The 16494-nt window shown below is 43.4% G+C and overlaps 1 protein-coding gene across 2 annotated transcripts; it reads right to left on the bottom strand.

The window, feature by feature from the left end:
• Nucleotides 1-529: 529 nt before the first annotated feature.
• Nucleotides 530-15784, bottom strand: MGST1 (microsomal glutathione S-transferase 1). 2 transcript variants are annotated; one of them, XM_065404719.1, is made up of 4 exons: nt 15365-15600; nt 6738-6885; nt 5452-5546; nt 530-1393 (listed from the first exon to the last, which is right to left on the bottom strand). In XM_065404719.1, the coding sequence occupies exons 2-4, from the start codon at nt 6861-6863 to the stop codon at nt 1147-1149; spliced, it is 468 nt and encodes a 155-aa protein (XP_065260791.1). In that variant the 5' UTR covers nt 6864-6885; nt 15365-15600; the 3' UTR covers nt 530-1146. The 2 variants fall into 2 exon arrangements, with proteins under 2 accessions (XP_065260791.1, XP_065260783.1); XM_065404711.1 differs by lacking the exon at nt 15365-15600 and adding an exon at nt 15674-15784 and having other exon boundaries at nt 538-1393.
• Between the last annotated feature and the right edge of the window lie 710 nt (nt 15785-16494).

Here is a 16494-nt window from a genome sequence, read left to right as displayed (position 1 = left end):
TTCTTGGTAATGACCTATGCACCACACACCTTAGGTTAAAAAAAGTAGCCACTTCTTCAAACACATCTGAATGTGAACCCAGTGATCTTAATTGAGTAAGACCTACAGTGAATAGACATGAAAGATTCAAGCACTGCTTTGGTATTTTATGAAACATTTGTGACATTCACACATTCAAATTAACTTCATCAGCAAGTTTAAGCTTTATTCTGCACTTTCAGAGCAAGATCTTCCATTATTGATCTATTTTTAAAACACACCACAACATATGCATTCAATAGATAGTCACCCATGTATCTTCTGGGAATACACATAAGCAAAGTGTAGCTCCTTCTCTTATGTGGTTCTTTCCCATCATGAAGACAGCCCCTCCTCAAAAGGGCTGCTACACAGCCATAAATCTGGAGTAACTCCAAAAAGTTAATTCAAATTTTCACCTGTGTAACAAAACAGAATCTAGCCCAGAAAAAAAAAAAAAAAACACACACTCACACAATATATATATTAAATATGCTATTAGCCTGAGAAAATTGATCTGCTGGAGTTTCATTTTTTAATCCCATAGTGGATTACACCAATAACAATTTCATCAAAAATTCTTTGCAAGGCCTGGCATTACTTGCTATATCTTATTATTAAGGTAAACGTTCCTCAAAAGAACTGTATGATTTGAATCTCTCTCTGATTCATTGTGACATCCTATTTGCTGGCTGCAGTTAGAGGAGTCAAAACAAAAACAAAAATTCAAACACACTTATTTTTTTTTCTCGTCTTTATTGATTTAGGCTTCGGAGATACAGCCCAAAAGAATGCATTTGTAGAAAATCACCACCCATGCTCTAGATACAGCACTGTCATATGTTCAGAATCTTAAGCCTTCAACAAATCACAGAGAGAACATTCAAACTAATGTTTTTTGGCAAAGCAGACTGTGAATAGAGAGGACATGGGGAGGGAACGTTTTTGCTTTGAAGAGAAACATTTCAAACAGGAATGAAGAGCCTCTTTGTTAAAAATGCAGCCCTAGTCACCATGTAAAAATTGTTACAAAGATTTGAAAGTTCATTTAAGATAGCCATGTTTAATCTAGTGCACTGTTGGAAACTTCATGTGGAATGTCGAGGGGGTGATGAGGCTGTGTTCTAGCTACAGGTACAATCCAGTTTTCAGCACCCTGTATGCCATTGAGATGGTAACTGCATACCCAGCTAACCAAGACAAGCCTCGGCTGGGCTGGGGGAGAGGTGTCAAATACGCAATAGTGTGAAAGATTCTAGCCCCAACGAAGATCCTGAAGTGCAGCAAGGCTGTGGACAGAGCAGGGCCGCTCAGGGCATAGAGCAGACCAATGCCAATAAACGGGACAATGTTTTCAAGGTCGTTCAGATGGCCTCTGGGGAAAGAAAGTCGTTTTACAGTGTTACACTTTGCAGAATAAAGCACTGGTTTAAAAAAGACTTAGAAAGTTTTACTGCATCTTCAAAACAGTGCTAACAATTAGGGACCAGACTAACACACATTTATCTTTATGTACATGCACAGTCTCAGTAAAGAGTTAATACGAAAAACATATTTCCTACCATTGCATGTCCCTCAATTCCCTTCCCTTCCCCCGGCTTTTATTTTGTATTTTAAATTTTATAACTGTCTAACTCCTGGAGTGCATTGGAGGTACAATTTAATTGAAAAGCACTCCAAAATATTAAAGCTGTATTGGATAGTCAGTCTAAAAATTTCTTTAGAAAGTACTTTAATGTGCATTATTCCAGCTATCCTTGATAGTCTGCAGCATTGCTTTTACGAGTACATTTTCATGACAAACTTCAATGCACAAATAGTTTTATTCCTTCCAATCAAAGTGCCTGAAGTTCAGCCATCTTGCAGAACATTCTTTTTTGAGCACTCTGGCCTAATGAGTGTCCTATTTGTTCCTCTGGTTGTTTCTTCTCCACTGCTAGGCCACACAGTTTTCAGCTATTGTTATTTTGATGCCATAAATCAAATTATTTGAAATGGGCCCAAACCAAAACGCCAGATCTGAAACTGCTCTTCCACACCTGCCCCTAGAACTCTTCCTCTCCTTCCACAACTTTGGGAAAATGTAATTCAAGCAAGAGTTTTGCTGTTTGGCACTACCATTAATTATTTTAGGCTAGCCAGTAACACATTAGGAACTGTTTGCATTGCTTTTTATCATAAAAGCAGAAACACACTCAAAATATACATTAAACATAGAAATGTCATTAGGCCTCTTCTTACACTAATAAATCCAACTGAAACTAAATCACTCTTACAGTATGCTTCATTCTTCACAGTTGTCATGAAGTTTGCAAAAGAAAAAACGCATAACTATCTGCCAACAGCATATAAAGTTAACCACTGTTGTAAAAAGAATGTGTGTTGCAATGTTAATTGAGTAAGTTGAACTGGGCTGAGTTAACTGTTCTGTGGAAGCATCAACACTGGAATCAATGGCCAAGGCCATAACCAGGGTGGGGAGAGCGGGGCAGCCACCCAGGGTGCAAAGCCGCCGGGGTGGAAAAATAATGGGGAAAAAAAATAGTAGGGGGCATAAATATGCTTGCTCACCCCAGGTGCTAACATGCCTAGTTACGGCTCTGTCTATGGCTTTTGGGGAAGAGGGCTTAGGACAGAATCTTAACACTGATTTGTGTGTGAAATTCTAGTAGGTTGTTTGTTGTTGTTGATGTTTTAAAATAATAGTGTATCCTACATGGACAATTTACTATGGTAGCAAAGTTAATATTCTACTTTCATATGGCCCTTTTCATCTTTTGAAGCTATACACGTACAGGAATGACTTCTCACTGAAATGCAGCCACTTTTGTGACCATCATCCAAGTGGACACCTAGCAAACAACTCACTGCACAACAGAGGGGGAGATGGGGAACTTTTGGCCTGTGTCCTCAGGGAAAACCCCCAGGCTTATAAAGAAGTGCCTTGGACTCCTTGGTGGCCACTCAGAACAGACTTCAGGGAACTACAGTAGATTCCACTTATTAAAAATCCCTCCGTTGCCAGCAAAACATTGCTACCATCCAGCAGTTGAAGTGGATGGCCAGTTTGCAAGGCTGCAGCCAGAGAAGGTAGTGCTGTGACGTGCCTTTCCTGGCTGAAGCCCTGCAGGCCGGGCAGTGGTAAGGACTCATAGACTCATAGACTTTAAGGTCAGAAGGGACCAATATGGTCATCTAGTCTGACCTCCCGCATGATGCAGGCCACAAAAGCTGACCCACCCACTTTCCCTTGAAGTCTTTAAATTAAGTCGCAGAGAATCCTCCAGCCTGCGACCCATGCCCTATGCTGCGGAGGAAGGCGAAAAACCTCCAGGGCCTCTGCCAATCTACCCTGGAGGAAAATTCCTTCCCGACCCCAAATATGGCGATCAGTAGAACCCCGAGCATACAGGCAAGATTCTACAGCCGGACTCTTATTTTACCAGCGATGGCTCGTTAATGCCTAATTGACTAAAATCACGTTATCCCATCAAACCATTCCCTCCATAAACTTATCTAGCCTACTCTTGAAGCCAGAGAGGTCTTTCGCCCCCACCGTTTCCCTCGGAAGGCTGTTCCAAAATTTCACCCCTCTGACGGTTAGAAACATTCATCTAATTTCAAGCCTAAACTTCCCCACGGCCAGTTTATATCCATTCGTTCTCGTGTCCACATTAGTACTGAGCTGAAATAATTCCTCTCCCTCCTTGGTATTTATCCCTTTGATATATTTAAAGAGAGCAATCATATCCCCCCTCAGCCCTCAGGAGGAAGGCTGCAGCCCAGATGCCAGGGCTTTCTACATGGAGCAGGAGCGCTGGGGCCACACCGTACTTCTCCCTGAGCTCTCTAGGCATTAGGGCTCAGCATATCACAGCACTTCCTTCCCTGCATGCAGTTCCCTGCAGCAGGGCGCAGCCCAAAGAATTCACGCATTCTGCATCTCTGGCATCCAGACTGCAGCCCCTCTCCCCACTACTGATCTGCTCACAGCCTCACTTCCCAGCCTGCAGCCCATTACGGCCTGTGTGCAGGCAGGTTTGCAGAAGGAGGAGCTGGGATAGCTGAGCACCGGCCACAAGTTTACAGGGCTGCAGTGAGGGAAGGCGTCCCAGCACTTCCTTCCTTGGCTGCTGCCTCACAAACCTTCCCTCAGCTGGGGGCTTTCTTCCCAAAAGAGTTGGTAGTAAGCCGGTGCCAAGATCCAAATCCCATTCACTGTGATGTTAATGGGATGGGATTGGTTCCCAGCAATATGTTGCCATTAACTGGAAATTGCTAATATCAGGATACGTGGAATCCTCTCTACATAAATCTACCTTTGCAAGGATGCATTTGATTCCTACTGATGGTTCCAAAGAGTTTTGTTGCTTATTTTAAAAGAGTCTTCCCCATCACTGACATTTGGTAGCTTGCTCCCCAGCGGTGGGAATAAAGATATAACTTCATATTAAAGCCATTAGGAGAAAGAGTTGTGGGCCATGTTTATTAGCCGTTTTTATATTGATAAAATCCCTTTTGCTTTAATTTTTTTTTTTTTTTACTATACCACATAAGTCACCAGTCTTCATTAAAGCCGAATGAAATGAAAAATTTCCTTTTTCAGGGGGACAGCAGGGGGATTAGTAATGGTTTGTCAAAAAGTATCTAAGTAATATTTTTGTGAGAGTATAGACGAATGTCACCGCAAGCTAAATAAAAGCAAAAAAAGTTTCAAACCAATATTCAGCCCCTAGAGACTCATGGCAGAATGGAAACGCTCTTAAATTCTAATACATTGCTAAGTGACACATTACCATTTTTTTAACAGAATATAGGATCACAAGACTGATCCATCTTCCTGTATAACTAGTGCAACAGTAGGGAACCTGTGGATTCCATTATGCAAAGAGAGAAGAGGCCTCAACTCCCACTCAGTACAACACCTCGCCAGACTGGGCCCTGTGATACTATCTTGAATTCCATGATTTTAATAGGTAAAACCTATTCCTCTTCCCCACAATTTCCTTTGCATTAGCAAGAGTTGAAAAGGAAAGGTCACTAATCACAGCTGTTCATGTGCAAGTTGCATAAGAAGCTTATTTATACTTACTATAACCCACTAAAGTTCAGTCCAGTTTTTAAGCATGGTTTACAATGTTCCCCGCCCCCCCAGTCATACACACATTGGATATTGCTCAGGATCAGGCTTTCATCCAATCAGGCCCTTGCCCACTCAGATAGTTAATTTTATATATTTATTTATATATTATTTAATACATATGCTGATCAGATTGTGTTCTTTTTAGACACTTGTTCCATTAGATTACCACATAAACAAAACAATATATATATATATATATAGGACCTAGAGAAAATGGGCTATAATTAATTCTCTAAAATAGCTTTATTCTGCTACCCAAGAATCGTTCTGATAGACTTCCGCGGTATTACCTGCGCGCACGTTCAACGTCTGGGTCAGTCCGCAGGTACTTCTTAGCATTCTCACCTTTGCCAAACGTTGCTGTATCTTCTGGGTTACTAAATGCCTGTTCAAACAAACAAACACCCCAACCAAATGCATTAGAAGAATGCAGCTCTTCTTGCTAAGACATAAAAGCTTCCTGCAGCTTGGTGTAAGTGTTCTCTAAAGAACATCCCTAACATCCCAGTAATCCTAACTGATGTTACATACGTGCACCAAAGCCTTGTAAAATGCCAAACCTGAAAAATCAAGCCTACTCTATATAACAGCTTTTGTACTAGTATAACTACGTGAGTGAGGGGTGGGATTTTTTTCCCTATGCAGTTATAATGCTACATGCCCTAGTGTGGAAGCAGATATACTGGTAAAAAAGGTGCCTTATATCAGTATAGCTTATTCCCATTCGGGAATAGTCATATTGGTATAAAGGTACTTTATATCAATAGATCCGTTTCCACACTAGTAGAGCTGTACTGCTCTAACTAAAACAGTATAGCTTAATGCGATACAATCTGTGTGTGTGGACGAGGCCTCAGTTACAGTGAGGGCTGGAAGAAAGTGGAAGCTGACTGTAACTCAAGCTTGCCAAGATAGAAGTGATATGATTGGTCTGGGAAGCCATCTAGAAGAGATGGTAGGTATAATTGCTGCCAGCTTGCTTGCTTTCTTCCCTCAGATTCCCATGTGGCAGCAGTAGCCAGGTGGGCTTCTCCCCTCCCATCTGCCTTTAAACTAGTTAGGAGGCTGTTACCTCTCCTCTCATGTAGTTATATAGTCCTTTGTTACTTCCAGACGGAATACACATATTTCCAAGCTCTGTGTATTGCAGTATTTCCTCCCCACCCTCCCACCCCCAATTATTATTTGGTTAGTTTGACACACAAAAAATCACACAACATCTGCTTTATAAGGTGTGTGCTCAAGAGACAGCGCGTTCTGGGCAACAAGAGAGAATCCTCCAGTGAGAGAGGATTTCTATAGAGAAGAATGGAATAGTTTCAGGAGCAGAGAGATACAGTAACTCAAATGTGTCTGTAATAGAGACTGCCTTGTAATTACGATGGTAGGCATTTTCTATTAGTGACATTAAATGAAGCACCACCAGACTAAGGAAAGGAACTGAATATTATTAGAATAATAATAATAATAAAAAAATCAGTATTTAAAGCAGAAAAGGGAAGAGATACTTTTGATACTTTTGTATTTTAATGTGAATCTCAATCGGTTCTGCCACATTACATCCCTGGTTTTTTACCTTTCTTGTCATTCTGAAGAATGCTGTTATAAGACTCATTAGCATCATTTTTAAAAGGACAATGGTTGTGTAGGTAGCATAAGCCAGGAACACCTCGCTGTCAATTAGCTGGGCAAGTTCAGCCATTTCTGCGTATCTCACTGAAGACCTACAAGAGAAAATTTAGGTCAAGAGTGTAACAAATGGAAGTATGATGATACATTCACTAGAACAGCTTTCCTTAGCAGTGCTGTAGCGACGCCATAATTAAGGCTGAGACTTAATAACTCTACGCCTAAACCCTCTATCTTCACTAGGCTGCAACTCTAAAAAGTCCTCTTGGTGCTCTATAGTTCTCCTTTTCAAGGAATTGTTCATTGAGTCATGAAAATATACAGCCAAAACATTTAAACAACCACACCAAGAAAAACAGTTTAATTATAGAACATAATACACCTTCAGTCATCAGCACTATAAATGTAGTCAAGACTTTCCCCTAGCATGAAATTAGACTGACATCTTCAATGTCTTTTCCCTAACAAGTTTGGTGGGTGTGATGAGACAGTCCTAGGTTTATCTTTCCACTTAATATCATATAATGGACTTTTATTACTAGCGGCATAATTAAAGTTGCATGCACTTGAGCCTGCTCAGGATATAGATATAGGTTATCAAAAGTCTCCACCAGACCGTCATTGGAAGAAAAAAAGACAGGAGAAGAAATGTATCTAATCTGTCTTGTTTTCATCAAGAACTCACCATAGAGACTTATGTCTACTTCGACTGGAGGCCCCGAAGAACACTCCTATGCGTTGGGGATTCAGTAGGTGGTACTTGAGTCAGAACAAAACAGAAACCCCAACAAGGCATTACAGGGCACTGTAGTGGTAGATAGGGACTAAGCCACTCTCTTACAGAAGTTATATAGTATTAAATTCTAACCACTTCTTGTCAGAGATTCCATGCTATTTTGTGTGTTTAGATTTTTAAGAGTAGGAGTGGTAAACCAAGTGTCCCAGGCAAAAATCAGAACTATATCAAAGCTATATATTTTCTGGTGGAATATTTGACACTTTAGCCACTTTTTCTGTTTTGTCCACAAATAGGATGATTGAATTTAGTTGTTATTCAAGATTATTCACCAATTTCTGGAAATAAATCAAAATATGTTGGTTTGCTATGGCTAGTTACATGGTTCTGTCTGTTGCGTGACTGGGTGAGTGTAACTTTTATTGCATGATATTTCTGGGACAAGTTCTTACATTCACAAGTTCAAATTATGCTTCCCCAAAACACTCATTTACAACTTGTTTTTCCCATAAATATCCACAAGATCATAAGAATGGCTGAAGAGGGTCAGGCCCATGATCCATATAACCCAGCGAGGGGTGCCAGATGCTTAAGAGGGAATGAACAGAACAGGGCAATTATTGAGTGATCCATCTCCCTGTTGTCCACTCCCAGGTTTTGGCAGTCAGATGTTTAGGGATACCCAGAGCATAGGGTTGCATCCCTGACCATCTTGGCCAATAGCCATTGATGGACCTATCCTCTATGAACTTATCTAATTCTTTTTTTTGAACCCAGTTACACTTTTGGCCTTCACAACATCCCTGGCAATGAATTCCACAGGCTGACTATGCACTGTGTGAAGCAGTACTTTCTTATGTTGGTTTAAATCTGCTGTCTACAAACTTCATTGGGTGACCTCTGGTTCTTGTGTTCTGTGAAGGGGTAAATAACACTTTCCTATTCACTTTCTCCACATCATTCATGATTATATAGACCTGTCATAGCCGATCTCTTTTCTAAGATGAACAGTCCGAATCTTTTTAATCTCTCCTTGTATGGAAGCTGTTCCATACCCATAATCATTCTTGTTGCCCTTCTCTGTACCTTTTCCAACTCTTATATATCTTTTTTGAGATCAGGCAACAAGAACTGCATGCGGTATTCAAGGTGTGGGTGTATCATAGCTATATATACAGCAGCATTATCATATTATCTGTCTTATTATTTATCCCATTTCCAAATGGTTCTTAACATGCTGTTTGCAGAATTGTTGTAGCCATGTAAGTATCTTTTATTGGACCAATTTCTATTGGTGAAAGAGACAAGCTTTGAAGCTACACAGAGCTCTTCTCCAGGTTTGAGCATGCTGTAGTTTTGCTGACTGGTGCTGCACACTGAACAGATATTTTAAGTAAACTTGCTTGCTAGTACAGTCATTACATTACAAAAAGCAAAGGTAAAAAGAGTGTGAACACCGGAAGACAAGGCCTAAAGGAAGGCAAAGAGTGGACATAACAGTCTTCAACTATGTGAAAGGTCATTACAAATTGGACAGTGATCAATTGTTCTCCATGTCCACTGAAGGCAGGACAAGAAGTAATCAGCTTAGTTTGCAGTAAGGAAATGTAGGTTAAAAAACAGGAAAAACTATAAGATTAGTGAAGTACTAGAACAGGTTAGCCTAGGGAGGTTGTGGAATCCCCATAATTGGAGTTTTTAAAGAACAGGTTTGACAAACACTTGTCAGGGATGGTCTAAGTATATTTAATCCTTCCTCAGATGGGTGGGATGGACTAGATGACCTCTTGAGATTCCTTCCAGCCCTTCATTTCTGTGATTCTATTTGTTTAAAAAAAATAAAAAAACGCACTAAACCAGTTCTCCCCGCAAAAAAAAAAAAAAAAAGAGAACTTCAGTCTTCGGTATATATTGCAAAGAAGCAGGGTGCTAATCCATTCCCCTCCACTCGGCTTTGTTGGTGACCTTTAAGTTTGAGCAGGGAAGGCATGGGTAGCTGCCAATACACTCTTAAAACACTTATACATACAAATGAACATTTATACTAAAAACGAAGTATTAGTGCTTTTAGTGATTCATTGTCTTGTGTGTTTGTCTGTCTCTCTCTCTCTCTCACACACACACACACACACACACACTCTCTCTCCTTCCTCTCCCCACATATAAATTGCTTGTACCCTGTAAAGAACAGAAGCATTAGATTTGGTATTTTTGTTTGTTTGTTTTAAATTGTTTAGGAATCAGAACTGGATACAGGGCACATGATAGTAGCCAGAAATACCGTATATACTCAATCATAAGCCGGTTCGTTTATAAGCCGACCCCCACAAGATGGATAAGTAAAAATGGAAAAGTTTTATAACCCGTTCATAAGCCGACCCTATAATTCAGGGGTCAGCAAACTTTGGCTCCCGGGCCATCAGGATAGGCTGCTGGCGGGCCGAGATGGTTTGTTTACCTCGAGCGTCCGCAGGCACGGAGGTAAAACAAAGTGTCCCAGTGCGCCAGCTGCTTACCCAGACGGGCCGGGACAGCAACTGGTGGGGAAATTTTGGGGGGGGGAGAAGCTGGGAGTAATCCCTGTGACCACCCCCCACATGACCCCACCCCTAGCCCAGGACCTCCACACTCTCCCCATCCCATCCCATCTCTTCCCACCTTATCTGGGGAGGGCCAGGGGAGGATGTCTCTGACCTGGCTGGAGCTGCTCCGGCAGGCTGGACAGTGCGGCTGCAGCCTGCTCCGGTGGGTCAGACCGGGCGGCGTGACCACAGCACGTTCCAGTGGGCTGAGCCGGGTGGCACGGCCGTAGCGTGCTCCAGCGGCGTGGCCACAGCCTACTTGGGGGGGGTGGAGGGGGGAGCGGCACGGCTGCAGCCTGCCAGCCCTGGAGCTGCAGCTGCTTTGGAGGCTGGGGGGACAGCAACGTGGCCAGAAGCGGAGAGACTCTGGCCCCGCCTCTTCCCTTCTGGCTGTGCTGCCTCTCCTTGCTCCCTCTGTTGGGGGGAGGGGCTGTGTCCCACCTCTCCCTCTCTATACCCGTTCAGAAGCCGACCCCCTTCTCTGGTGCTTCCCACTTTTTTACTAAAAAAATTCGGCTTATGAACGAGTGTATATGGTAGGTCTCTTCTGGGTTGAAGAATGATTTTATTTTTACTTAAAAGTATCAGCAACATACTATATGTATTAGTATGATATTTAAATAATAGACATGAGTATCTCATTTTTTGCAATAAAGCTATTCACATATTTGAGTGTATTATCAGTATCTAAAGGTAACTGCTTCATTTCCATCTACTCAGGGACACACTGACCCTTGCTTTGTAATCAAAACAAAACTTGCCTAAGTATTTTACCCCTTTAGAAAGAATTTTTAAGAACAGGTTTTACCACCATTTGCAGGAAAAGATTACACTAAAAAAAAAAAAAGTTGGTTAAGGAGAAAAGAAGAGGCAACTGTAAATTCTTTTCCCAAGGCTTTTTAAAGGAGTTCCAAGGAGACTGTTCTCAACAGCATAATGCTCTGGAGAGGATGGAACTTTATGTCAGAGCTACACATTACATAAAATAATCAAGATTAAATAAAACATTTGTATTGCAGTAGTGCCTAGGCTCCTCGGGTGAGATCGAAGCCCCATTGTGCTAGACACTGTACAAGTATTCTGTAAAAGACAGTCCCTGCCCCAAAGAATAATTTGAAGAGTTATTTTGCTGGAGGTTTTCTGTTCATAAGTCACAAGAGCAAAGTCAGGTGGCTTATAATGTCAGGGGGACCCTTGATGGACCTATAACCCCTAACCAAAAAAAAAAAAAAAAACAACCACCACCTACCACCAACAAAAACCTACATTAAGGCCACCATTATTTGGGTTGCAAAGTCATGCACCTGAAAGTTAATAAAGTTAAATTTGTGGTTGCCAATGCAGCCATAATTCTGACCCCTCATGCAACCAACCAATGCATTGAAGGAGGCAGGGGTCCCATAGAAAAAAATAGTATGTGATCCTGTAATTAAAGACTTTATCATAAAACACACACACAAGGGGGTCGAATTAAGGTTGCTCGGGCAACCGTAAATCTGGCATTTCCTAACTTTCAAGTGTTTGACTTTGCAATTATTTTTTAACACAGCTTTTTTGTAGGTGATTTCGGAGGGTCGGTCTTTCTTTTTACAAAAGAGAGAAAAACAAGTTCTATCATGCATAACCATCTTGACCTGAACCTTCAGCATTGCAGCAGAGACTGCTTCTACTTGAACTACAGGACTGCATTAGCTAGAAGCAGAAGACGATTGTTATCCCCAGTTTTGTGGGACATGAGCAGTTGTGTCCAAGGGATAGTCGGTGGACCCAGATCAGCCACTGTCTGTCCATTGTCCCACACATTCACTAGGTGGTGGTAGGGCCTCTACTCCATGCAGTACTCCCAGACTGGGGTACAGATCACTGGGGCCAAGTGCTAGGTCTGGAGGTGAAGGAGCCAAGCCCATTCCAGCTCCCTTTCCCCAACACACCACTACAGCTGCTCTCAGATGTGCCCAGGGCAATGTGGCATGCTCGCAATAGTCTCTTGAGAAACGGTGGTGAGAGAAAGGAAACAGTGATTCTTTAACCATTTGTCTCTCAGCAAAGATTAACAGAATTTCATGGGACCATAAAAAAAAGAAAAACGAAAAAGGGCACTTCTGCAGCCTGAGAGAGTCTGCCTGCTGAATATCAAGGCCTGTTGCTAACAGAGGTATGACAGTTTCTCAAAGAAAGGGTCATAATAGTCCTAAATATAGGAGTCACAACCAATGCTCACTATAACATTGTATTCACCTATTTTCCGTATTTGTGAAAACTGATCTCAGAAGCTCCAAGCTGCTATTAAGTTTAGGCCTTGTCTTCATGGGGGAGTTGGGAGGGATGGAAGGAAAGGTGAATTCTTATGCATTAAAATCCTAGTGAAGACAAGGCGGTTTGCAGTTTTCACATGTGTTATCAGATCAAGGAAAACACTATGGAGGAGCTTAGGGTTTACTTTGACCTGCTAACTTGTGGTAAAACTCCAATTGCCTTGTCTTTACTAGGATTTTAACACCTTTTTTCCTTACTGTGGACATAATCTTAGGGTACATCTGCACTGTGATCGCAGACTCACAGCACAGCCATCGCCAGCTCATGTCAGCTGACTCGGGCTTGCAGGGCTTGGCTGCAGGACTATAAAACTGCACGGCAGATGTTCAGGCTTGGACTGGAGCCTGGGTTCTTGGACCTTCCCCCTCCACAGGATCTCAGAGCCCAGGCTCCAGCCTGAGCATCTACCCTGCAGTTTTATAGCACCGCAGCCTGAACCCAAGTCAGCCGACATGGGCCAGCGGCAGGTGTTTTATCACAGTGTAGACATACCCTCAGAATTGATTGGATTCCACAAAGCTCAAGTGAGAAGATCTCAGAGATCTTGTCCACGCTGATAGCAGAACCATGTTAACTCCATGCCAGTCTGTCAATGTTCCACAATTGTGATTAACAACCCATTGCCCATATTGTTGCAGCCAGAAGCTTTAGCATCGGTATGTCCAGTTTTTGTTTGGTTTAAATCTTGCTCTCTGAAATTCTGCTTTTCTCTGCTGTGCCCAGATGCAAACTGTGGGCACTGATGCTTCAAGCCTGCCGTGCATAGCACTCCTGTTAAAGTCCAGTGGGGTTCACTACAGGGAGAAGCTACAAGAGGAGGCCACTCTCTGTAGAAAATGGTTTCAAATGCTTTGTGGAATGGCTTTGTCTATACTCTACGGGCATGTTAATACTACAGACTTGAGTTGACCTTTGCTAGGTCAACTTACTGCCACTGCAGTAATTACTGCAGTAGCTGATGTCCACGCTACCCTCCTTCTTTTGGTGGTGCATGTTCTCACCAGGAGCGCTTCACCAACTGAAGAGGGGCAGTGTGCTGAGAGCCAGGGCTCTCAGCTCCATGCAGCTCCCTGCCAGGAACCCAGCTGCTCCCCCAGGCTCTCGCCTCCCTGTTCCCCGTGGGGAGCAGCCACCTGGGCTTCTCGCTTTCCTGAGCGGGGAGCCGGGGGCAGCCAGCTCTAGCTGCCTGGCTTTCTTGTCAATTTCAGGGCTCCAGCATGGAGCCCTGAAATGGACAAGATAACCAACAGCCAATGTAATTAATGCAGTGTCAACACTGTGACTACACAGACACAGCATCGCAGTAACTAAACTGACATGCGCCCTACGCCTCTCATGGAGGTGGAGTTACTATGTCGGTGTCGTAGGGCACTTACATCGGCAGGAACGATGCTGTAGTGCGTATACTAACATAGTTAGGTCCATGTAAGCTGTGTCATGTAGATAAAGCCCAAATCGCACTAGTTTAACTATGTGTATTCTTTTAAAGATCATTTAGTTCAGTGGTTCTCAAACTTTTGTCCTGGTGACCCCTTTCACATAGCAAGCCTCTGAGTGCGACCCCCCCTTATAAATTAAAAACACTTTTTAATATATTTAACACCATTATAAATGCTGGATGCAAAGTGGGGTTTGGGGTGCAGGCTGACAGCTCACGACCCTCCCATAATAACCTTGCGACACCCTGAGGGGACCCGACCCCCAGTTTGAGAACCCCTGATTTAGTTAAACTAGGGCAAAACCACAGTGTGAACACATTTAAATTGGTTTAAAAGTGGCTTATATCAATTGATCTTGATTTAATAAAGAATCAGTTAAAACTAGATGGAGATAAACAAATTTATTGATTTAAGAGTATCCGCATGTGGGTTTTATACCTAAATCAATTAAAGAAAACATTTTAACATGTAATATCCACATGGCCTCAGCATCTCAAGAGCAGTGGTTCACCAACATTTTCCCCTCTTGCAAACATGGATAAAGATCTTGTGGTCTCCCTCAACCTCGCAGTTCCTCATACCACCTATTTTGATTCATAATCTTTTTTCATTCTGTGGACCCGGAAAAAGGACTGCACATACCTCACTACAATTACCATCTGTCTAAAGAATTCCACAACTCTAGCACAATACTCCTGCTCTGACATGTTCCTCTTATCTCCAAAGGCACCAGTTCACTTGCCCAGGGCCGTGACTCTGCAATTTCATACTAATGAACCTTATCAGCTTTTCTTTGCATCACCCCTGTACACAATGGGCATAAGGATAGGTCAGTTTACTCACAATCATGCTGACTTGGTTGATTTTTTTTTTAAATACACAATTAATTCATTCATGGCAAAAAGCATTGAGAAGAATTACTGCCTTACCCTGCATCTTGACAACATCCGAAGCACTGAGTTCTTCCTCGGGTCAAAGTTTTACATGTAATTACACTAACTTTCAAAGTTAGTTTAATTAATGTGGGGGCAGGGCAGTGGGGTAAAGAATCCTCAGTGGAACGTTTTGGTTTTTTAAGTAATTTAAATCATTTGGGGCCCTGTTTATTCAAGAGCTGAATATTTGCAAGTCGCTTGCAGTCTCCTTTAAACATTTCAGGTTTGCCCACACAACCCTAGGTGTTTGTTATGTTTTGAATATACAAACATGAGTCCCAATCCTGCAAATACCTAGGGAAGAGAGCAATTTTGCCCATGCAAAACAGCCTCATTAAAATGAACGGACAAATGGGTGGCGAGAGTTCCTTCGGCCACAGGAGGAGTCCCCTTCATTTGGATGGGAGTGCGTGCGCAGGGAAATGAAGCGTTTACTGGCAGTCACAAGAATAACCCGATCATCCCCTAAGAAAACAGCAGCCTGGTTTGCAGAACACAAAGCCAATCAGAGTCTCGCAACAGCACAATTCACTGATCGCTGCTCCCTGGCCCCTTCTCTGACAAACCTCAGACAAAAAGGCAAAGCCCGAGCCTGGCTCTCACTCGCTCAGGATCCACTCGCGCCGGGCCGGAGGGACCCCGAACCGACTCCCCGCGCCCGAAGGAAGTTGCGCCCTGGAGCCGAACTTTGCGCCTGGGGCCCAGCTCTGATTCTCAGGCTGGAGTTCGGAGCCATGCGGGGAAGGCGTGTTGCTGGGCTTCCGTGAGCCATGTAGCCCCCGCCCCCGCTGCACACAAGTGGTAATGGGAAGACACCCCACAGCGTCTGCCCGCCCCCCCGACGCGCCCCGACTCAGGGGGCGCACTGAACGCACCTGGCTTCCGATCGGCTGGGCAGGCGAAAGGTTCACACGCACCGACCCTCCCACTGGCTCTGCGCTCGCAGCTGCCGGCCCACCCACTGGAGCACCTCGCCCTCCTTCCTGGCACGCCCCTAGCTAAATTCCCCACCCCTTCTGCCTGGCCCTCGCTGCCTGGCTTGTTCCCTTAACTCCAGCCCACTTTTCCTCACTCCCTGGATACTTTCCTCGGCCTGCTCCCTTCTTTTCTGCCTTGATTCCTCCCTCCTACCTACCTCTTTCCCCGCCAATCTGATCTGATCTTTCCCTATTCTCCTGCTATCACCTTTTCTCCTTCCCTTCCACCCACCTTCATTCTCCTGCTGCCCTCCACCCCACTCCCTCACTTTGGAGCATGATCATCACCCTTTAGCTCAGAGGATCACACTCCCCTGGGTGTGTTGCAAGTAGGGAAGAGGCAGGGTTTGGATCTTTTGTAACAGCTCCAGTGTTTCAAGGTTAGGAAGGAACCTTGAGGGCACTTGGCCAATAGCATGCACCATTCCTCTGGGAGTTTGTTAATGGAGTTTTGAGTTCTCCTTGCATTTTAACAGGCCTTGGGAATGTTTCCATTATGATGGAGTTACAAGTCCATGCCATATGGTGAACCCCTTACTCCCACTGGTGGGCAGGTGCCTACACAAGCAGTCTCACTGACTTCAGCGTGACTACACCTGCTAGTGATATCTTTACAGTGTGAATAAAGAGGTTCACAGTTTGTTTCCTGAGAGCTATGCCTGAATCATACCCGCTGAACACCCCTGGATTTTGGGAGAGTGTTGAAATCCAGTATGAAA

The sequence above is a fragment of the Emys orbicularis genome, chromosome 1 (genome assembly GCF_028017835.1).
Source record: "Emys orbicularis isolate rEmyOrb1 chromosome 1, rEmyOrb1.hap1, whole genome shotgun sequence".
Taxonomy (NCBI): Eukaryota; Metazoa; Chordata; order Testudines; family Emydidae; genus Emys; species Emys orbicularis.
This window is presented reverse-complemented; position numbering and strand designations above follow the sequence as displayed.

Bases quoted from the DNA above. Each gene is read 5' to 3' on its own strand.
- MGST1 (XM_065404711.1), bottom strand. From the start codon at position 6,863: ATGGCTGAACTTGCCCAGCTAATTGACAGCGAGGTGTTCCTGGCTTAT. The intron at 5,547-6,737 runs GTAAAAAACCAG...TTGTTTGAACAG, and splicing joins TCTTCAGAATGACAAGAAAG to GCATTTAGTAACCCAGAAGA. The intron at 1,394-5,451 runs GTAATACCGCGG...TTCTTTCCCCAG, and splicing joins GACGTTGAACGTGCGCGCAG to AGGCCATCTGAACGACCTTG.